The following is a 24,306-nucleotide window of genomic DNA, read 5'->3' as shown; positions in this document are numbered from 1 at the left end:
TCCAGCAAGCCCCAAGAAGACCACATATCCAAGAGTATATGGGCAGCACAAATTGGACTTGATGGGGAGAGAGAGAGAGAGAGAGAGCAAAATTGGATGGGTAGGAAAGGAGAGGAGTGGTTTTGGGAGGTATTGGGTCAGAGATGAATGTGATCAAAATACACTGTACAAAATTCTCAGAGAACTTATAAAAATTATTTAAAAATCAGTAATTAAAAGAAGAACTGAAACCTCTGGTTACAACTATGAACTTTAATTGGAAATTTTTCGGTGTACATCTTTCTACATTCAAATATTTAGATCATGATTTCTTCATCACATAGGCATATTTTTGCTGCCAGGTACCATAGGATAATGTGGGTGGTAGGTCAGGCTCAGGTCCATAGGTTCTGTGTTCTGGTGCTGGAAGGGTCTGCACAGTGCACGGTAGGAGGGCTTCTGGAAGGCATCCCTGAACCAAAATAAGTCAGGTGAGCATTTTAAAATACAGAAAGTATATACACCAATTTTCTGTAAGTTAAATAAAACAGCAATTAGATGAAAATGACAGTTTCAGCCTGTATAAGTATAAATTCAGGTCCTAAAAATATGAAATTATAAGTTAGAAACAGTAACAAGGGCCCAAATAAGGATTCCATATGAATTAGTGTCCAAATTACCACTAGGCATTCTAAAATATGCCCAATTTGACAATTAAAACACTACATATACCAAAATTAAGGTCAATAGGATGTTGCTGCCAACATAACTGAAACTTGTACTTTTTTTTCTCTTTATTCTTTTTGGGGGCCTGCCCATCCAGCTCCCAAATAAATACTTATTCTTATTATAAATCCCCAGCTTTAGCTTGGCTTGTTTCTAGGCAGCTTTTCTTAAATTATTCTGTCTATCTTTTGCCTCTGGGCTTTTATCTTTTTCTAGTCTATATACCTTCTTTACTTCTTACTCTGTGGCTTGCTGTGTAGCTGGGTGGCTAACCCCTGATGTCCTCCTCTCCTCCTTTTCTCACTCCTTGATTTCTCTTGCCAGATTTCTCCTCCTATTTATTCTCTCTGCCTGTCAGTCCCACCTATCCTACCTTCTAACTAGCTATTGGCCATTCAGCTCTTTATTAGACCAATCAGATATTTTGGACAGACAAAGTAACACAGCTTCACAGAGATAAACAAATGCAACATAAAAGAATGCAACACATCTTTGCACCATTAAATAAATGTTGCACAGCATAAACAAATGTAAGACATCTTTAACTAATATTCTACAACAGAAACTAATTAGAATGAGAAAGAGCATAAGAATAGAAATAAGAGAAACAGCAAGAGGATTAGAAGGAAGAGGAAGAAGAGAAATAAGAAGTCTAGCATGGTACCAGGTATTCTGAGATGGGAGATTACTGGAACATATAGAACCAAACATTCAGGCCCAAACTAGGAATATAGTAAGACCTCATTCCAATTTTAAAAGGAAAACAAAATAGCATCATTCGAATGTGTGAGAAAGAGAAATACAGAAATTCATATGATGCAAGTACATTCACTTTTGAAAATAGTTTAGATTCAGTCGTATTGAAATTAATTTGATCTTACATAGCAAAAAGTTAATAAACTTAAATATTCTTGCTAACATATACAAAGGATGCACAGAGGAAGATAGATAACACTGATGTCCCAGTTCCAAACTGGAGATTATCCCAATGGTGATCCTTAGTTCATTGTTCAAATTATAACATTCTGGTTGATGAAAGAGATCCTCTAAAACAATAAAGATTAAGTATAGACACTTGTTTCATTTGCTTTCTCGAACTTATAATTTAGACAGAAGAAAGAAAGAAAGAAAAAAGAAGAAAGAAAGAGGAAAAAGGAAAGAAAAGAAGGAAGAAAGAAAAGAAGAAAGAAAAAGGAAAAGGAAAGAAAGGAAGGAAGGAAGAAAGAAATCCAAGAATTACTCAAAAGTAGGCATAAAATACTTTTTTTTCATAAAATACTTTTAAGGGATGAAAAAGCCACAAAAGGGATTAATGTTGCAAGGAAGGATAAAAGCAAGAAGGATACAATGGGCTTATGAGTCACTAGAAATTTCTGATCCTTAATGTCTTAAAATGTGAGCTTGTTTTATAATAATTATTTAAATGGTACATTTTAGAGATTTTTGTGAAGTGTGATAGATTTTATGTTAAATATATATATATAATATATATATAATATATAATAATATATATAATACGTAAAGGTCAATAGTTAGGAAAAGTGTCTCAGCTAGGAATACATGCAATTAAGAATTTAGTGAGTAAGAGAATAACAGTGGTACCCAACTGTTATTTACAGCCATCTAAAGAAGTGATTTAAATGATGGATAGTTGTTATGAACAGAAAACAGACTGCGTTGAGGGTCATGAAGAAATCAATAAGTGGAAGTGCTGAATGTTGCCCTTAAATGTTTTCTTTTGGCTTTTTTCCTCCCCCATGGTTTCAATTTTACATAGGCTGGTCTTGAATGTGTGAACTAAATTTATGCCCCTGCCTCAGCCTCCCAAGTTCTGGCACTATGTAGTTTCAAAAACTGAAGATTGTTTCCTAAAAGAATAATTCTAATATTTCTTAATATTATTAATTACCAAATATAAGAGCAATCTTTGATAAAATATTTTTATGTGCTATACTGGCTGGTTTTGTGTGTCAACTTGACACAAGCTAGAGTCATCAGAGAGGAAGGAGCCTCAGTTGGGGAAATGCCTCCATGAGACCCAGCTGTTAGGCATTTTGTCAATTAGTGATCACTGGGGGAGGGTCCAGCCAATGGTTGGTGGTGCCATCCCTCAGCTGATGGTCCTGGATTCTGTAAGAAAGCAGGCTGAGCAAGCCAGGGCAAAGTAAGTCAATAAGTAAGCACCCTTCCATGACCTCTGCATCAGCTCCTGCCTCCAGGATCTTGCCCTGTTTGAGTTCCTATCCTGACTTTCTTTAGCAACTGTGGTGGTCTGAAAGAAAATGGCCCCCAAAGGGAGTGGCACTATTAGGTTTGTGGCCTTGTTGGAGGAGGTGTGTCACGGTGGGAGCCAGCTTTGAGGTCTCTTTTCTAAAGGTTCTCTCAGTGTGACAGTCAGTCAGTCAACTTCCTGTTGACTCCGAGTCAAGATGTAGGACTCTCAGCTCTAGTACCACATCTACCTGCATGCTGATATGCTCTCCATCCTGATGACAATCTCTGAAACTGTTAAGAGAGCTACCTCAATTAAATGTTTTTATTTGAGTTGCTGTGGTCATGGTGTCTCTTGATAGCAATAAAAACCTAAGACAGAAGTTAGTACCAGAGATTGGGATATTGCTCTGATAGGCCTGACCATGTTTTTGTTTAGAGGAATTTGGACTTTGGTACCTTGGGTTATGAAAGCAGTGGACTGCTTTAAGTACTTCTTAATGGGCCATCCTAGTAGAAGCATGGAAGATGGTGGTACTAAGATTTACTTGAACTGTGGCCTCGCTCAAGAGGTTTCAGAGAAGAATTTTAGTATGTTGCCTGGAGATTGTTCTTGTGATATTTTGGTGAAGAAAGTGGCTGCATGTTGTCCTTGTTCAAAGAGTCTGCCTGAGGCTAAAGTAAAGGGTTGCAGACTAAATTTTTTGGCAGAAGAAATCTCAGAAACAGCCTAGTATAGACTCTGCCATGTGGATATTAGTGGTAACTCTAATGAAGATTTATAATGAAGAGGAGCAAGCTGCACAGGGTAAATTACAACACATTGATTTTGAGGAGAAAAAGAGCACCAGGAAGTGGAATAGAGCTAAATCCTGTGTTCAAGGAGATAAATGGTTTGAGAAAGTGAATATAGGGAGTGGTGACCTCAGGGCAAGATCCCATCTAGCTAAATTTCAAACTTGTGAAAAGGAACTAAAGAATAGTTTAGAGCTGGGTGTGGTGGTGCATGCCTTAATCCCAGCACTGTGAAGGCAGAGGCTGGCTTATCTGTGAGTCTGAGGCCAGCCTGGTCTAAAAAGCAAGTTTAAGGAAAGCCAAGCTTAGGCAGTGAGTGAAAACAGAAAACTGGTGTAGATGAAATTAAACAAGAGGGCCATGTTCCAGCCTCAGTAAACAGCAGACTTGGCTGCTTCAGCCATGTGGTTGTGGCTTTAGAGTTAAGGACAGAAGAAATGGGTTATAGAATTTACCTTCACACCTAAAGAAATGTGTGTCAGGGCTGTCCCTGAATGGAAACCTAGTAGAGAGGCCATGGGGTGAAGCTGTGAAACTAAAGCATGAAAGCATGGATTGTCTTGAAGAACCCAAGATGTTAGAGATGCCAGAGTCTGAGTCATGGGATAACTGCAGAGGACAGCTGCTCACGGGGAGTGGAACTAGCCCAAGAGAAAGAAGTGTGTTGCAGTAAACAAATCTGAATGGCATTGGAGATCTGAAGATCATTTTAACATCAGACTCAGAGATGCAGAGTTTGGAGTTTGCCTAGCTGGTTTTCGGTCTTGCTGTGGGCTAGTATTTACTTGCTGTGCTCCCTTCCCTGTGTTTTGAAATGGTAATGTACATCCTGTGACATTATATGATAGAAGTATGTGATCTGCTTTTTGATTTTGATTTTTATAGGTGATTACAGTTAAAAGATTGGTGTGTATCTCAGAAGAAACTTTGGACATTGAAATGAGTTTGAGACTGTTATAGACTATGGGAACTTTTGAAGTTGGATTGAATGCATTTTTTTTTTGTATTATGATATGGATATAAGCTGTTGGGGGCCAGAGAGTGGAATGGTAAGAGGTGTAATTTTGTTGGAAGAAGTGTGTTACTACAGGTGTGGGCTTTGAGGTCTCTTCTCCCAAGCTTTACTCAGTGTGACAGTCAGTCAACTTCCTGTTGACTCTGAGTGAAGATGTAGGACCCTCAGCTTTAGTACTACATCTGCCTGCATGTTGCCATGCTCCCCATCCTGATGACAATGGACTGAATCTCTGAAACTGTAAGAGAGCCATCTCAATTAAATATTTTTATTTATGAGTTGCTGTGGCCATGAGGCCTCTTCACAGCAATAAAAAAACACTAATTAAGACAGTGATGAACAGCAATGCTGAAGTGTAAGCCAAATAAACTCTTTCCTCCCCAACTTGCTTTTTGGTCATGGTGTTTAGTCACAGTAATAGAAACTTTAATTAAGACACATGCATTATATTTTAATTTATCTATCATCTACCTATGATCTATCTATTTACACCCTGTTTACTATCTATCTGTGTACATTACCAAATGTTTTAGTTCTCTTTTGAGATGAATCAGTTAGCAAGTAAACCCTAGATATTCATTAATGTGAATGACAAACTTGTACACACAACTGTTTTATGTAACCACTTTCTGTCGCCTGCATACATAACTGTATTATATAACCACTTTCTGTGCTCTGACCATTTTCACTTACAGTTAAGCTAGATGGAGAGGATCATCTGAAATCATTTTAAAATTTATCTCATTTTAATTAAAGCTCAGCCCTTAGATGAAATGTCCTTCATGCTATCAAGTGACCTCCTGCCAAAAGCTGTCCATCCAGTTGAGAATTAGGACATGTGACATGTCTTCCTTCTGAAGGTAATGCTCATATATGCTGGCATGAGTACCACCAATTCAATTCTATTAAAAGTAATGAAGTAGGAATGTCAGTATAATTATCTGCAAAAAGTCTGCTCAGGCTTTTCCACAGTTCACAGTAATAACTGACGTGGACTTATAAGCATTCTGTGAAGCAGAGCCCAACTGAGTAGCGTGTTTATATGGACATTAACTCATAGCTGGCATTTTTTCCGCAGAGATTTTAAAGTCCTAGTTAGAAGATGGTTTGGTCTTGAAATTCAGTTATAAACACATTAATTAGAGAATGACTAGTTTACAATGTTTAGACAAAACACTGTATATATTTTTCTTATATGTATGTAAACATATTTTAGCAGCAGTATGGCAACACCAATCATGAAATTACAAATAGGCTGGCTAGTTCTTACTAGTTCTATTATCCTCAGTGCTCCAACTTCTTTGAATAGAATGAGAGAAAATTATATAACTTCTTAAACTCTCAAAAATAATCTTTGTTCATGTGTATAATATCTATGCCAGAAGAGAGGGAGAGAGACAGAGACAGAGACGGGGACAGAGAGAGAGAGCACATGTGTCATGATACATGTATTAGTGGGCAGAGGACCTTGGATGTCAATCCTGACTTTCACCTTGTTTGAAACAATGTCTTTTATTTGCTGCTCCAAACAGTAGACTAGCTGACCTGTGAATTTCTAGGAATTGTCCTGTCCCTGACTCCCACTTCATCACAGGCACACTGGGATTAGAGATATACACTACCACAACCAGCTTTACATGGGTTCTCTTCAGACCTTGTAAATTAGCCCTTAGTATCATTCTACTAATCTTACAAGAATATTAAGTGACACCAAAGCTGAACAATATCCAGCCTAGCACTGAGCATATAGTAAACCTATAATGGTTGTCATCGACAGAATTTTATTGCATCATACTGACTTAATTTTGCTATTTTTGCTTTACACATCAACTGGTGTTACAGAATCGTACAGATGAAAAGCTGTAGCAGATGCCTGTGATGCCTCTCACCTCACATTTTACATGCCTTGTTCTGTTCCCTTCCGCCTGTATGTTGGGTGACTCCAACTTTGGGTGACCTGCTTTGAAAGAATTGTATCCAGTTATGTGATTGGAACAGAACTATTCCATTTAGCTTTCAATGTGAGTGCCATCTTGCTAATGCGCCTCTACTGTATTCTGGATTGCTTTCTTGCTCTGATAAAGTAAGCTGTCTAATTGTAAGTTTCTTTGTAGAGAGATCCAAGTGGTACAGAATTGAAAGCTGCCTATGGTCAACAGCCATGAAAGAAGGGAAGTCCCTAGAGAAACTGATGCCTCCTGCCCAAAAGTCATCAACAGCCAAATTTCATCAACAGTGACATGGGCAAACTTGGGAAGGAAGCCCAGCAGAAGCTCGCCAGGAGTGTAGTCTTGCAAAACACCTTGACATTTCCCAGAGGCAGAGTGCTCAGCCCACCTCACTAAAGTGAAAGGATTAATCATTCTGGCTCTAAGAAAGTAACTTTGAGGGTATTTGATACGTAGCAACAAATACTAATATAAAGAGGATAAAAGACTTAAAATAGTTGCCGTGTATGTAAATCTTTAAAGAGGAATTAGGGAACACCAGCTTTTAAGATCTTTATGAATGAACTCCAAAGATGATCGTTTTTTTAGAAAAGATGATACTCCTTATTTTTTAAGTATAAAACTTTACTGTATTCTTTTAGAATTATTCTTCTCTGATTAAAATTAATCTAAACAATAATTATCTTAGAAAGAGTCTTTGTGCCCAAATGATATATGTATTATATTAAAATGCCTGCTTTTATAGTTTAAAAACACTTTAAATGAAATGTTTTATAGAGATTTACATATGATTTTTCTGGAGGGAAATATGGAATGAAAGCACAATAGGGTATTATGTAATAATCTCCGAAGTCAGAAATAAAGCTACTTATCATTGTAGTCTTAGGAATCAGCACAAAATCCCGGCATGCAGTACATGCCACAGATTTGTTTTTCTTTCTGAATGAAAACAAGTGGATTTTGAAAAGAAACTGTGTAAATAGAAGACAGATTTTTAGAGCCAAGCAGATTTTATTTTAAATTCAGCCTCTACCTACCACTGTGACCTCAAGGAAGCTACTTATTTTCTTGGAAAAATGAAAATTGCAGCTAAATTTTATTGAGTAGAAGGAAAAAATATGAAAAAAAACATGCTGAAGTAAACACAGTACTTAGATACTCTAGCATTGTCTGGCAGGAATTTTAGGTAGCTTTAACTACAAAAAGCAAAGGAAGGCAGTTTGATTAATCGTGATCAAAACTCCACTGGTAAATCCAAACATAGTTTGGTAATTTGAAAGTGTCAAGTGTGGGATTTTCATTTGTCTAGAAAAATAAAGAATAACTTTGGATTATGGAATACTTAAATGTTTATAAAAAAAATCCCAAAAGATTTAGAACGTTTGTGACTTATATAAATTACTACATTAATAGTCATTAAACCCAGTTCACCAATTTGTTAATGAATGAAAAAAATGTGTCAATGCAAAAAATTACTACCCTGTTAGAAATATGTTTAAAAATACAAATATTAATTAATGGGAAGATATAATGATTGCCTCATATAGACATGGGAATAGACAAATGATCTCCTCCTCCTTAAGTTGCATTCATAAAGGTGACATAAAAGAGACATACAGTTGTGTAATTGTTAGACTGCCAAGGCTAAAAAATATTGTAGTATCTAATGGTAGCCATGATATGGCAAACAATACCCTACAAACACTCATATATTGCATTACACACATAAACTGTATTAGCTAAAAGGACATTTGACACTACTTAATTTAAGATGGTATGTATCTACCTTCTAGAGATTCTGATAGGCAATATATTGGATCTTTTAAAATAATGCCATTTTAGAAAGATAGAGAAACTGGGATAAAACTTCATGATTTGCAACCAGAACAAAAACATATAGCAAAGTATCTCCACGGAATTGTACATACAAGGAATTCTAAATCTAAGTAGCTATCAACACCTACAGAATCTGTTGTGCATCATCTATAGGAGGACTAAGGATGAAGCAAATAGAATCTGACATACCAAAAATTAGGAGAACTCAAAAATCATAACAGATTCTTAACAGAAATACCAGATGCTGAGAGTGAGGCCTGGTAAAAAAATAAAATAAAATAAGCAACGAAACCACAGTAATGTGTTAAACAGCATCCATAGTACTATAAAGCACGCATGAGTTTGGGACTAATAGTTTCTGACATATGGTTAAACTTTTCTACAATAAATAAAAAATATATACTCTTTTGATCTGATGATTTCACCTTTACAAGTTTTTCTTCAGATATACTAATATGCATGCAAATTATATGTGTAAAAAGACGAGGAAAAATGTAGAACTAGCTTAAGGAGTTTGAACCTAGTTGAAAATATGACAACTATAAAGAATGATATGAATATTGATGTGCTTTGCATACTAAGAGCTCTGTAGAATATTTAAAATGTAAAACTATCTTGTTTCAAAAGAGTATTTTTCCTTTACCAAATACAAAGACTAGTACAGTTGTCTTTCTACAGAGGAATGCTCATACCAGCCATCTGCCTCAAATGATACCTGAACTGAGATTTACATCTCCTAGCATTTGTCACTAAGATGACATGGTCCCATAAATTCATTCCTATGTCCATTTCCCATTCGTAGAATGATGGTGCCCAACTTCAGATGACTTTCAAATAATATGTTTCCTTACTATTATGGATGTTGATAAACCTTATCAGATCCTGATTTATTTTGCTCTTTTTACTCCCTTCTTCTCTCCCAAATTCCCTTCCATCCTCTATCCCTTCCATCTTTTTCATCTCCTTTTACTTCTGCCTCATATACACACATATATAAATGATTCCCTCTTTAATTGAAAGATACTTGAACACACTGTAGTACTGGTTTCTAATTGTGTAGTGAAATGTCAGTCTGGACAGCTTTTATACATGAGTCAAGAAAGGGAAGGTTTGTGTTGTTATCAGGCTTTAATTGAAGCACACTTACTATCTTTTGACTAAGTACTTGGCTGCCATTTTCACATGATTACAAACTTGAGAGGAAGCTCCTCTAATAACTGCAGGGTGGTAATGAGGTAGCATGCTGTGCTGGCTCTGAAGGATGTGGAGATTTCTCCCACACTGAAATGTAATCCAAGAAGACGGGAGACTCAAACACAATGGTCCTGTTTTACAGTCTAAAGGAAGACTCTGAGTGAAGCTACAGTTGAATGCTGAAATGTAAAGGCATGTCAAGTTAAAGAAGTGGTGTGATTATTATATCTGCCAAAACAATGAAATAATAATTTTAACAAATTCACTCTTCTCTCCTTTAAGGGGAGTATGCAGTTGCGTGTGACAGAAAAACTGAAATGATAGTGATTCAAACAAGGCTGGGATTATGTTTGTTTTGCTTTAGGGCAATGGTCTCTTATTAGTCAACTTATTGGTTGAGACCCCCAAAAGGCCATCAAAAAATGCAGATATTTACACTATGATTCATAACAGTAGCAAAATTACAGTTATGAAGTAGCAACGGAAATAATTTTGTGGATGGGGGTCACAACATGAGGAAACTGTATTAAAGGGTTGCAGCATTAAGAAGGCTGAGAACCATTGTTTTAGGATTTGCTTTTCTTTTCTCTTTTGTTTTAGATGTCACTCTTATTATAAGACACAGGATCATGCTTGGTGCTCAGGGTAGCCTTGAACTTACCACTCTTTTGCCTTCACCTCCCAAATGCTAGAATTTCTGGTATGCGACCAGTACACTTGGACAACATTAACTTTTCCATCGAATTGGAGAGAATGGAGGTGTGCAACCCAGACTTTGCAGAGGAGATGTCTGTTTCTCTGTTCTGTCTGCTTTGCTATCTTGAGAGCATGGGTTTCTGAGTGTTTGTCTGTTGATATTTCTGTTACCAATACCAAGGTTGCTTACTGGAGCTAGTGATCATTCCAACAGTATGAAAACGGAAAGGAAAGATGGACAATGGCTTCTCTAGCTGCTGAAGTAGCTCCCTGAAGGAACTATCCTCCAAGCCATTCAGGAGTCACACCCAATCTGCTGTTTTACTTTCTGCAACTTAACTGCAGACAGAAATTACTAAATGGAAAAATCTAGAAGTAAGCAGTTCATTAATTATGAATCTTTCATAGATCTGAGGAACATGATGACGTCTCCAGGCCATCTAGCCTGGAGGCAAACCATCATTTTTCCTCCTTATAGCCACACAATATTTTCTGCCTGCAATTAAGTCACTTTAGTAGCCTATCAGTCATCAGATTATCTGTCACAGTATTACGGTGACTGTGTTCAAGCTACCCTTATTTTACTTAATAATGGCCCCGCAACACTAGGGTAATGAGCCTGGAAATTTATATATGCCAAAGAGAAGCCCTGAAATGCTTCCTTTTAAGTGAAAAGAAAAGTTAACACAACTTAATAAGGAAAGAAAAATATCATATGCTGGGGTAGGACCTATGATAAGAAAAAAAAAAATCTACTATCTGTGAATTCTCGATGACAGAAACAAAGTTCAGGAGGTTCTGTTGTCTTACTTCAAGGTTCAAGATAAGACCACAGTGGATAAAGGAAATAAAATGAAGATAGTATAATCTGTGGGCAGAAGATATGAACACGTTTTCCTTAACAGCAACTTGTTGCATCAGAAAAGACCAAGTGAACATGAAAACATCAGCGTGGAAACAGGTGGCACCACACAGCTTATCGCAAGAAAGGAATGGGTACGTATCCAAAGTAGGTTTGCACTGAGAGACACAACTGTCGCTAGAGAGGATGCCTGAGTGAGGAAGCTGGCTGCGACTCTGGCAGAGCTGAAGAAGTTTATAAAGAGAAACAATGACACCCGGGCCAGTCTTCAGTTGCTGGGACTCTCGGCTCACTTAGACGAAGTCCACTACACTGTGCGTTTTCAAAAGAGCAAAGGAGGGATCCAGAAATAAACACAGTCAATTTCCAAACATGGCATTCTTGCAATACGGCAGAAGAAATCACTCTTTCAGGATAGGTAAGAAAAGAGACGGTGAGGAATAATCCAAATCCATTACATACATTATGGAATTATCAAAGAACGAATTCAATAAAAATCATTTTAAATTTCTCTCTTTTAAATAAACAACATTTGGGATTCTCTTTATCTCCTTTACTGTCCCTTTCTAAGATCTCTTCGTGTAGCATATGGATCAAATTAAACTTCTAAGTGGATCTGTGTAAGGTTCATTAAGAAAGAGATTAGATAATATCATAGTAGCCAAAAAATGTTATAAGTCCATCCTTCTTCGCATTAAAATATATATACATAAATACACACACACATATGTACATAAAATGTTTGTCTGCAACTGACAACACATTGTTCTAGGCATTTTATTAAATGCTTGTAAAATAAATGTGAATAATTATTTGGTTAAGCTATTCCTATCTAGCAGTGGTTATGTATTTATTAGTACATCCCCTCTAATGGTGTACTGTAAGCTAATATGTAGTAGTAAATAAGTATCTAATGGGATAATTAAATCTCAACGGGGACATAATTGCTGAGTAGTATTCTAAAACTCTGGAGACATCTGAGCTGCCGCTCATTTAATTAAAAGCGTCTTATTCTGTGCATACACAGTTTGGAGTCCCTCTCTAAAGTGTGCTCTTTACAGCACCCATTTTCTGCAACAGCCACATCAGGATTTATTTGTAGCATAGTGTGCTCTGTTACAATAGTCTTGAGAGTTATAATCCTTTTAAGCACTCCCTGCTTTTGAGAGCATTTTCAAGCACTTTGGACATGCAGCTATATAAGCCCCAATTGTGACTTAATCTTTAGTCTTTTAGGTTGTACCTAAAGCTGATATTCTTTTGAGAAAGGTTAAAGTGTACATTGATTTTGTATTCTGCTTACATTCATGCAAAATGACAGGCAATGGAAAAGGTTGATCATTCCATCATCTTCAGAACTTTAGAATATGGAAATTATGCAGCTGCTTTAACTTCAAGCCTGTACACAATAATATTGTCATCTCATTTTAACTCCATATATGCAAAATTAAATGTTTATATCTACTACGACTTCAAACAAACAATGATTTTCGACTGAATTTTTAACTTGGAAAATTTAAATCTTATTTGAAATTAATTCACAGTTAGCCTTTAATTATTCTAATTGAAGATTGGTATTATTTTCTTATGTTGGTCACCCCCTGTAGCTTATTTTAAATTAAATCTGCCAGAAAGAAGAAGTAATTTCTCCTGGTGTATGTCCAAGTCTTCGAGTTTCAGATTTGAAGACTTCTCATATTTTTTAATGAGACTATTCAATAAGATTTTTTATTTGTATGTGGCTTGTAGTATTACTGGAAATGCTTCAAAAGAAAAACCAAATTTACCCTTCATCAAGGAAACTTCTCTTTGCAACAGTCAAAGACTGATACAGGAAAATCACAAGCAATTGAAATGTAGAGTTGTGGAGTCCAGTCCCAATGGATACATCTACAAAACACTCCCACAACTAAAGCTCAGAGAATATTGCAAAGGAGGGGGTGGAAAGACTGTAAGAGCCAAAGAATCAGGCAGTTTTCTGGTAAATTGTGTCTCCTAGTAATGTCAGAAGCTATACCCATAACGTCTCATCAACTAGTGACAGGCCAAATGCGAGCTGATCAAGGATGAAACTAGTAGACATACCAAAGTGGATAGGGGAAATTCATGAGGTCTCGACCTTACACAAACACCTACAGACAACTGAGAAATGCCACAAGATTAGCACTGGACTCAGATGTATGGGGGACTCTGGAGTACTGTGCCTGCTCAGTTCTGAAAATTTTCTGACATTTGGGAAAAATGTTAGAATTCTAGGTGTCCACATGTTTGTGTACATGTAGATACACATGAGTGACGTTGTGTGCACATGTGTGCATGAATATGTGTGTGTGTGTGTGTGTGTGTGTGTGTGTGTGTGTGTGTGTGCATATTACCCCATGCTTGAAGGTAAGATCAATAGTCCATAAATACATAAGGTGCTTGGGTGAAGGTGGTGCAGTATAGCTTGAAGGAGTCTCAGTAATTTTATGTGAAACGTAGTTTCTGCCAAAAGGTGCCATTCATGTCTACATCACTGCTTTTTTACCCACCTGCCTATATCGTGCTGGTATGCAGCCCTCGGCTCCATGCCCTGAGGGTTGGTGCGAATAAGGGTTTTTGTGGAATCCCTTGCTAATCCTGGATTAATCCTACCAGCATTTTCATCTCTACCCTTCCTTGTGCAAAAGGGTTTTCATCAAAGCCAATTAAATGATCTTTTCAAGGACATATGAAGATAGCATTTCTGTATTTGACAATTTTAAAGTTCCAGACTGATCCTGTTCTTTGGAATAAGAGAGCCATAAGCAGAGAACACCCAAACACTCAGTTCTAAGTTTCGGCTGCTTCCCATTTAGACTGATTAAGAAGAAATGGGAAAAGAACTGCAAACAAAGGAAGTTGGTAGCTTTGGAATGTGGGTTGCAATGAGAGTTTCGCTGCTGCTTCTGGGCATTTCACTCCTGAGCCAGTAATGACATTGAGTAAAGGTAAACAAAGAGTTAAACTCTGAGGTAAGCTCAGGTAGAATGAGACCTATCCCCAGGCCCCATGGACTCCAGCAAATCTCCTGGTTTTAAGAACTGATACGGTTTACCCACACTCCCTGTCATGCGTTGCTTGATCAATTGTGGCTGCTTTAATGGGAGAAAAGAAGAAAACCTAGGAGGAGTTGATCGTGATGTACAGTCCCGTGAGAATACTGGTCAAGGGCAAGGTACAAAAAACAAGCACGAAGATTTTGAATCTTTCCTTGTAATTTGTCCAAACAAAGGTTGTAGCAAAGAGTACTTCCATATTCTCACAGAGCTATTTGATTAGAAGTCTAAATCTGCTTCAAAGTATGAGTTTGTCAAGAAAAGGCAGATGCCCTGCTATATCCAGATGAAAAGGCTGTGATTCTTAGACATGTATTATGTGCTAGACTCTGTTCTCAAAAGCCTTCTCCTCCAGTGGTTGTACTTTCTTATGCTAGGAATGCTATTCAGTAGATTTCATTGCCACTCCAACTTTATGGACAAGGGAAACAAAGTACAGGAAGAAACGTGGCCAAAATCAAGCAACTGGAAAATAGGGAAAGCAGGCTTTTCATTTAGGCAGTACAGACTCAAGACCTATACACTTCACTGATACAAAATGCTGTCTCTCAGTTATGGGGGGAGGCTATCACAGGGAGAAACAGAAATAGAACATAGATAGAAACAACCTTTATTGTGTTTGTTATCCTGGTTCCCAATTAAATCTAGTCTCACCATTTTCCTCCATGACTAAATGTGACCAAGTTCCACTAATTCCATTAAAATACTTCTAATTCTATTATTATTATTATTATTATTATTATTACAAATGTTTAACTATATTCCAGTACTTTAAACCAAACCCTCCTCGAAACACTCCAGTGAGAGGAAAAACTGGCCCACACGGGATGCATTCATGTAAGGCACTAAAGTAATGACTGTCAGCAGGATGTGCCAACAGTTTTACTGTTGTGATTGTTGCTGTAAAAAAAAAAAAAATCTAAGAGGAAGCATTTAAAGGATGAAGGATTTATTTTGTGTCACAGTTTCAGAGGATTCAGGCCAAGTTCAGTCAGATCCATTGCTTTGTGTGTGAGAAAGGGCACAACATTACCATGCCAGGAATGTATGGCAGAGACTGCTTACCTTGAGGTGAGAAGAGTGGAAGAAAGAGGGACTGAGGACAAGGGATAGCTGTTTATTACATGTGCCTAGTGCTTCTGCCAAGTGGGCCATAGCTTCAAAACTTTCCAGCATCACTCAAAAATGACACCGAATTGTGAATCTGATAGTGAGTGGATTAATGTTTTGGTCCTAGGTAAGGATCCTCATTTTAATCAGCTCTCAATGACAGTCCTCTAGTTCTACCAAGCTTCCCCCATACAAGCCTTTTAGAAGGAGGCATTTCATACCTAATCCAAAACACCAGAAAAATAAAGCAAAGTATCAACAACAACAAACAAAAAAATATATGATGATTAGGAAAGTCTGATCAAAACTTAGCTACTCTTGAATTATAGCTCAAATAGACACTTGTCTTCTGTGGGATTTGGTTTAAAGATGTAAAGGGACAGGATTAAATGATTGAAATCATTGTTTTTGGGGTCTTCAACTCGGTGAAATTTTTACTGTGCACACACAAAACCATAGATAGATGGCATGGGGTGATGGGTAGAGGAACCAGAGAGATGATTAAAATGACCTAGAAAAGAATGCAGTTGAGAATTGAGGCAAAGGTGTTCCAAGGATCACAGGAGAGAAAGAGAACGCACGAACTGTAATTACGGATAATACGACTTTTGTAAGACACAGAAACACAAGAAAGAGGAAAAGAACAGTAAATACGGATAATACGACTTTTGTAAGACACAGAGACACAAGAAAGAGGAAAAGATGAAATGCCAAGATAAACACTAAGTAACAACAGGATAAGATTTATGGGTAGAAGAAAAGATTAAAATAGAAAGGAGATCCTGTATTGTAATGAGACTCGGTAGTGTTTAGACTGCATCTGGGGTGACTTCAGGAAGTGGTCTGATAGAGGTAATGATTGGACAGAGGAGATGGGAGCTTTGGTAAATAAAATAAAGCTAAAATTCACTCCAAAAATAATAGAAAAACACCTTGTGAAAGGAGAATTACACAAAATAATATTTATCATTTGTTGAGGGATATTTATCACACTGTGTGAAGATGTGTCACTGTGATTGCTTTAATTAAAAAGCTGAGCAGCAAATAGCTAGGCGGGAGAGGTTAGGTGGGATTCCCAGGGAGAGAGAGGGACTCAGGGGGATGAACCTAGATGCTCGGATTTTCCCAGCAAGTTGTGGAGTGAGGCAGACATACATTATGGAGGAAAGGTAAGGAGCCACATGACAGAATGTAGATTAATATGAATGGGTTAATTTAGGTTATAAGAACTAGTTGGGATCAAGCCTAAACTAAAGGCCAACCTTTTATAATTAAAAATAGGTCTCCATGTCATTATTTAGGGATTGGCAGTCCGAAGAAAGTCTGACAAGAAAGAAGGACTACAATCATTTAAGCCATTTCCTACCACTATACAACTGATCAAAAAGTTTACTTAAGATCGTCTAAGCCAGAAGTCATAGTACTCTAAAAGCGATGAACACTAAGTATTTTTATCAATGAGCTGTGCATCAAGGATGATGTATATTTGAAATGCTCTGGTTAATTCCCAATGATGTTCCTTCTTTCAGCTTGGCAGACATAAATCATCCATAAAGACAAACTTCTGTCACTGTATACTAAGTAGGCATGGTCAGCTGATCAGGAATTATCATGGGAACTCATGGAAAGCTATTTCCTACCCACATTGTCTATGAAAGATACATGCTAAAAAGTAATGGGGGAGAATACCAGTAGCTGTGAGAACCTAACAAGAAGGGCTTTTTTTTCTTCTCCTGTCTAATGCTTATTGGTTATTTATTTTTAACTTTCCATGGGGTCTTCAATGCTGTTCTTATGTAAAACATCTCTGAGACTTAAAAAAAAAATTACTGAAACATAATCTAAATTAATGTAAACTGAGTGCCACACCGAAGTAAAATGCTAAGAAGAGATTGCATAGAGCTGGGACTGTTATGTATATTGAGTAATGAAACCTGAACTTTACTCAAGCGGTGGCTTCATTCTTTGGAGTTACAGATGTGTCATATTTAAAGAGTAAGGGGTTTGGATAGCTGTAACATTGTTCTAGATATCAAGACACTGTGTATGATCCAGTAATTCAGATTTATAGGGAGAGCTTCTATTTTGTGTAAATAACCCCTGATATATGTCTGGGAATTTATCAACTTTGACATTAGTAATGAATTATTCTCATTTTGATGCTGCCTTGCTCTTCCCACAAGAGTAATGGAAAAAGAACAGTGAGAAAACTATTTTACTTTAAGAATTAAATTATAAGCTGGGCGGTGGTGGCGCACGCCTTTAATCCCAGCACTCGGGAGGCAGGGCCAGGCGGATCTCTGTGAGTTCGAGGCCAGCCTGGACTACCAAGTGAGTTCCAGGAAAGGCGCAAAGCTACACAGAGAAACCCTGTCTCGAAAAACCAAAAATAAATAAATAAAATTTAAAAGTTAAAAAGACTACCCTTAAAAGCAAAGTATTAAATTTTTACTGTGAGTCTATTTCTTCTCCTTCTATTTATCTATATCATAGGAAATCAATGGATTTTATATTCATCAGTTACAATGGAATTAGGGAAATTAACATGGTGCTACACTCTCAAAAATGCACAAATGCATTATCTTTAAGAGGTACAATATGCAAAACAAGGAATGTATATTTTAATATATCTTATATTTTCCCCCAACATTTGAAAATATGTTAATTTTGAGGATCCAACTTAATTGGTAGAATTGAGGCTACATAAAAAGGGCATATACATGTATCTCTTTTCAGTTCCTATCAGCAAGAGTATAAAAGTAAAAAACAGGAGTCTTCATTAACTTTTTCCAATGCAAATATAAAAAGAATTCACACATGAATCTTGAATTTAAAGTGAGTTATCTCAAAGATCACTTTCAATGTGCATGTTGGATACTTTAGTTACTCAGGTTTTCCTTAATCCCATGCTGTGTTTGGATTTTGATACACTTTAAGAATCTTCACCAATATGAACAGGATAGTTTATTTAATTTATTTTGGAGACCAGGCTGGCCTCAAACTCACAGAAATCTGCCTGGCTCTGCCTCCTGAGTGCTGGGATTAAAGGCGTGCGCCACCACCGCCCAGCTAGTTTATTTAATTTTTGTCTAAGAATTTAAAAACAATTGATGTTTTGAAACCTTTCATATAACATTTGTGTCTGGGAATAAAGCCTAGATGAACTCTCTCTGAGTTAGAGAAAAGCTGTTAATGTTTACTGTATTAGATCTCTTTTCTTATAAAAAATCTTTTTCATAATACACATTTTAATATTTTAATAAAAGAAATAATAATAATGATTTTTAAAAATTCTTATTTTTAAAAGTTCAAATTATTTTACTTTCTAGGCATTCTTTGATTTTTCACTTTTTGCTCTACCTATCTGTGTGAGTATTCTTTATAGACAAACAAAAGGCCCATAAGTCTCTCTGGTTGCACATCAGATAAGCCTCTTATTTATGGTTAAACTAGTTTGCTTATCTTTTTTGTTTGTTTGTTTTTGTTTTTCGAGACAGAGACAGGGTTTCTCTGTGTAGTTTTGCGCCTTTTCCTGGAACTCACTTGGTAGCCCAGGCTGGCCTCGAACTCGCAGATATCCGCCTGGCTCTGCCTCCCGAGTCCTGGAATTAAAGGCATGCGCCACCACCGCCCAGCTAGTTTGCTTATCTTTATTAATTATATTTGGTGTATCTTAGATAAACATTAATAGGAATGTCATTTACCCAAGACTTTTTTCATAAAGGGTAATTGCTATATGTACAAGTGTATTTTATATGCCTATAATATTATATATTATATTATATAGGTATGCATAACATATATATATATATATATGAATTATACAGGCAACTATACATGCAATCTCCTCACCTCAGTATATGTTGGGATCTTCCTAGGATGTTATAGTGGATTTAAAAATCAGCAAGTACATAAATCCTTAATATAAAATGGTAAAATATTTGCATGTAACTTAAACATCCTTCAGTAAATATAAAAGAATTTCTAGTCTATTCACAGAATTTAGCACATGTAAATGTTATATAAATCACTGTGCTGTGTTGTTTAGGGAAAATGTCTCTACATGTTCAGCGCAGACACACTGTTTTCCAAACATTTTCCATCTGCCTTTGGTTTGGTCCACAGGATACAGAGCCTGCAGCTGGTGGCCAACTCTGTGCAATTACATAAATACGCACACATATGTGTTGTGTGTATATACATATACATATATATCATGCATATGCATGAATATATACTCATTTGTTTGTATATAGTCTCCAATTTTCCTATGTCATTTTTAACCTTAATTAGTATAGTGGCAGAGTGAGGATTTTTATCTGGATGCAGTAATATATCATGTATTAATTTCCAACCACATTAACAATTGACCTTTAGGTAAAAATTGAGCAATATATAGAAAGTTTGTCTGTAATATAGTTTCAAGTATATAAAAGTAACTATTTGTGAGGGGAAAAAATCTGTAACATACAGAAGACAGAAAAAAAATCCAATAGTCTTGGTACTAGTTCAAGTTGTCCCAGAGCACACACTTACAATTTAGAATCTCAGACCCACTCATGAATTAGACCATGTCAAAACATGCATTTTGAAAAGATTGCCACCTTATTTTTATGCACTTTACAAAGAAGACACGCTTGAATGCAGAATATACTGTATTTTTTGCCTTCAGTTTATGCAACTAAATAAATATTTGATATCAGAAATTAAGAAGCTATACTCAAAGAAAAGTTATGGCTAGAAACATTCATCTCCATTTTTCTAGTTCCACCCAGAGACTAGAAGCCAATATTTGGGAGACACTTTTATAACATTGTTTCTCATAGGTTAGAAAGCCAATTACCATTAGAGGAGTCACACCCCAGTATTTCACTGACACATATTACTTAGATACAAAATGTTCAGCTCACAATGAGTTCAGAGTCAATCATGGGATTATCTCTGTAGCACTCTTTAGAACCTTTGAGGATCTCTAGTTCAAATCTTAGGAAGCAGCATGATATGCAGGCAGTAAAGTCTCTGATATCTTATAGTTAAAAAAAATCTGTTTAGTTTCACATCTTCCAGATATTTTTAAACAAAGAACCATTGTTTACAATCAGATAAATCTGAGTGAAGATCTAAATGGTGCATTATTGCACTGAAAAAGAACAGTCTGTAAGATTATTCACTAAAAACAGGATTCTGAAAAACTGTGCATATGAACACTAAGAAATATGCTACATGATTTGATGATGTCATAAGCCTGTCATATGCACCAGAGTGGAGCTTTGATATGATTTAGAATCATATTGTTATGATCTAACTATTAGAGGCAAGAAGCTAATAGAATCAATAGACACAAGTGCTCTACTTAGAATTAACTTAGAATTCACTTAATTTTCTGGATGATTTTTGTCTAGAAATTCATATAACACATAAAAATTACATTTCAATATTTAGAAATGGGAAACCCTGTTCTTTAAAATGTGTTTAAAGGCACAGAATTGGTAAGTGACAGAATCAAAGGCCAAGGCAGGCTTTTCTAGGCAATGTCTCAGTGGATAAAAAGATGTAAGGAAACCTTCCTGGCCTCTTGTTCTTGCTCGTGTCCATTCAGTATAGATTGTTTTTCAACAGCCTTCCATGTCTGTACTTTATGCCCAGTAAAATAAGTTTTGCAAAATCCTTGCGATCCATATTATTCAATATTTCATTTAAGATCCTGTACCTCTCTTATTAAAATGAAAAGGGGGTGGGGCTCATTTCTTTGCATGTGGTCATTTATATGATGTAGTGTAATAATTTAAAAATAATCAGAATCTCTGATGCCATAGAATGGTAATCATATAATATCTATCATGTAGTGCACTGTATTTCCTAATCCACAATGTACCCTTCATTCAAAGAAGAGCAGCATGTAACAGCACAGAGCTTGGACAATCTCCTTTGGCCCAGGGTTCCATGGATGGCTCTCCTGATTCTGTTTGGATGAGGGAAATCAAGATGACACAGAAGTTATAAGGCTAAATTTCAGGGTCAAAAAAGTAAATGAATCAAAAACTTATCTTCCTGTAAATGACAAATGTCTCTCAGACACTCCAAGTGGTAACAGTTCTTTAAAAACAAAGGAAAAGCAAATCCTCCTACTTTCTGTGCAGTATGTGAAGGCAGGTTGGCAGCGTTGAAGCATGAGAAGCACAGGTAATACATTATTTGTTACTATCCTATAGCTTAGCTGGAAACAAGACCTCAGATCCAAAGCTCTGGAAGTCCCCATGTGACAAGAGTAACTACATCACTGATCGGTTACTGACATTTTATTGAGTTTTGAAGCTCATGATTTTACACATGATTGTACAAAGCATTAAAAAAAAGATAAAAAGATTGTACAAGAGGGTGGTGGGGATCCAATAGCTTGAAATTTTATTGTTGTGCATGGTCCGAATAATGTCATATGTGAATATAGGAGAATTCTATGAGACCAAAGTTACAATAGGTATATGTTTGCTTCTAATAGTGATTTTTCTTATCTGTGAGGAATAGCTCGATTAGTTGTAAGTCTAGAAATTAAACTATTTTCAAGAGACATGTATCACGAATTAAATTTAAATCTTGTCAGGAAATACAATATGGAAAAGTTTCCCAATTATCTGTCCAGTTCCAATTTCTTCTAAGAAGCCAATGATGAACCACAGTTCTACTGTTTTTGACTTTACAGTTTACAGGAAGCATTAGATGTTAGAATATTAACATTAGTGTTAGAATACGCAGACAAAGGAAACATATCTACAAAGCACACACACACACACACACACACACACACACACACACACACACACACACACACACCCATCCTGCTATCTACAGCTCTTCAAGATACAGCATCTTCTATTATTCAGGGTGGTAAAGGAAATCTTTACTCTCCACTAGGGTACGAAAACCAATATTCAATGATTTTCCTGTCTTTCATGATTCAAAATGTCAATCAAATCATCAGCCACTGGGAGAGTTGAAATTTGAGACACCGAAAACAATACTATAGGATGATATAATCTTCTTTTAGCATAAGAGGACACAATGTCCTAGCCACTGTGTTCTACCTCTGAAAACCCCCACTACTCCCAAATGTCACTGATACACTAATTTTGTGAGACATCTTTTGAAGTCAGTCAATAAAGTTGTCAGGATCATTTTGTCTGTTTCAACCATCAGGGGGGAATAAAAGCAATTTTTAAGCTTTATAAAATTACTTTATGTCTGTTATTTAAAGCTCTATGTTTAATGTAGCATACATTTTTGCAGTGTTGGGCCAGTAAAACAAATCTAAATTTTTCAAGTGTAAATACTCTGGGTTTAGTAAATTCTGTGCAGCCTCCTCTTCAGATCAAAGACTGTAGCATTCCAATGTAAAACTATTGGGTCTAAAGAACATTGTCTAACTCGGATCTTTAGAAACCTAGTTAACTTCCTCTTCCTTCAAGATCTTCCCTTCACCATTCTAGACTGAAGGAAGCACTGAGAGTCCATTCAGATGTCTTGCATTACCAGGAAACTTAACAGTCCAACACATGTACAACTCTGCAGAATTGTGTGAACTGAGTACAGGAACTGAAGACAGACTTGACAGTAATACTTTCAGCATGGTAGTAATTTGTTAAGTCAATAATATTCATATATATATACATACATATATATATAATGAACTATTTTGTAATAAGAATATTGGATGGTTATTATTTTGTACAATGTACATACTTCTAATATCAATTCAATGTTTACTAGAGAGACCCACAATAAAGCTTGAAAAGTCACAAAGCTACCAATAGCGTTAAGTGTGTTGGTACACAGCAGTCAGCAAATCAGAGAGGGAAGGTGAATTGAGGCAAAATACTTATATTTTAAGGAACATTTATGTAGTATTGAAATTTCTTTGCAACAAGATCTAATCAGTTGAGAAATATCTAAAAAAGATAAGTTGCATTTTCTGTGGTATTAGAACGAGGAAAACATGGGAAATCACATTTTTTTTTCCTTGACACATCAATAGTATAAGGTGCAAAACCTTTTTAGCATTGTAAGTGACTTTACCCCTCCCCCCGAAAACTTTTCTCTGTAATTCTAATGTAGGTCTTGTGTAATTGGTAAAAATTTGCCAACCTGGTTCTGATTACTTCTGTTCATACTATAGTTCTAGCTTATTGAAAGAGGTTGTGTCTGTGTGCTCGTCCTTGACATCTTCACATTAATTAGTTTCCTAGTTTCCTGCTTGTCTTTACCATGCTCTATGTTGGGGATGGGGGAGGAAAGTTATTAAATGAGGAAAAGTACAGTTGACATACCATTAAGACAGGTAAAGGATAAAAAAAAAAGTATTTGGAATCAAGACATTTTAATAGTAGCTTAAAAGTGCTAGAGGCAAACTGATGCTTTTTATTTTTTATATTTTTGTTTTTGAAAAAAGACTAGGATAATTACTTAAAATGAGAATATACAAAACTATAGTAACTACCTGGCTAATTGGGAAAAAAAAAAAACCCACCAAGTTAATAATTGTAAAAAAGTTACTTCCTCTGAAAACTTACGAAAAGAACTAGATTATGTAAACACACGTACAGGTGAAAGTTAAAAGACTGGTTTCCTTTTTTAAAGCAAAGATGATATCATCAGGGTAAATGATTGCTGTGGACATGTGCCCCCAATGGCTTAACCAGGTCACAAGCAACTCCTGAGACAGGGTTTCTCTCTACAGTCCCCACATACTTGGAACTCACTATGTAGACCAGGCCAGCCTTGAACTTACAGAGATCCTCCTGCCTCTGCCTCCCAAGTGCTGGGATTAAAGTTGTGCACCACCACCACCCGGCTTTTTTGTCT

The 24,306-nt window shown here is 36.4% G+C and overlaps 1 protein-coding gene across 1 annotated transcript in view; it reads right to left on the bottom strand.

Annotated features, from left to right (window-relative positions):
- Positions 1–348: 348 nt before the first annotated feature.
- LOC131920290 (adhesion G protein-coupled receptor L3) overlaps positions 349–24,306 on the bottom strand; it is a 404,359-nt gene continuing 380,401 nt past the window's right edge. The window contains exon 19 of the mRNA XM_059274597.1: positions 349–451. Coding sequence (XP_059130580.1) covers positions 375–451 — 77 coding nt within the window. The 3' untranslated portion in view covers positions 349–374. The remainder of the gene's footprint in view (positions 452–24,306) is intronic.

Source organism: Peromyscus eremicus, chromosome 10, assembly GCF_949786415.1.
Source record: "Peromyscus eremicus chromosome 10, PerEre_H2_v1, whole genome shotgun sequence".
NCBI classification, from domain to species: domain Eukaryota; kingdom Metazoa; phylum Chordata; class Mammalia; order Rodentia; family Cricetidae; genus Peromyscus; species Peromyscus eremicus.
The sequence above is the reverse complement of the archived record's forward strand: the minus strand, read 5'-3'. Positions and strand labels throughout refer to the sequence as shown.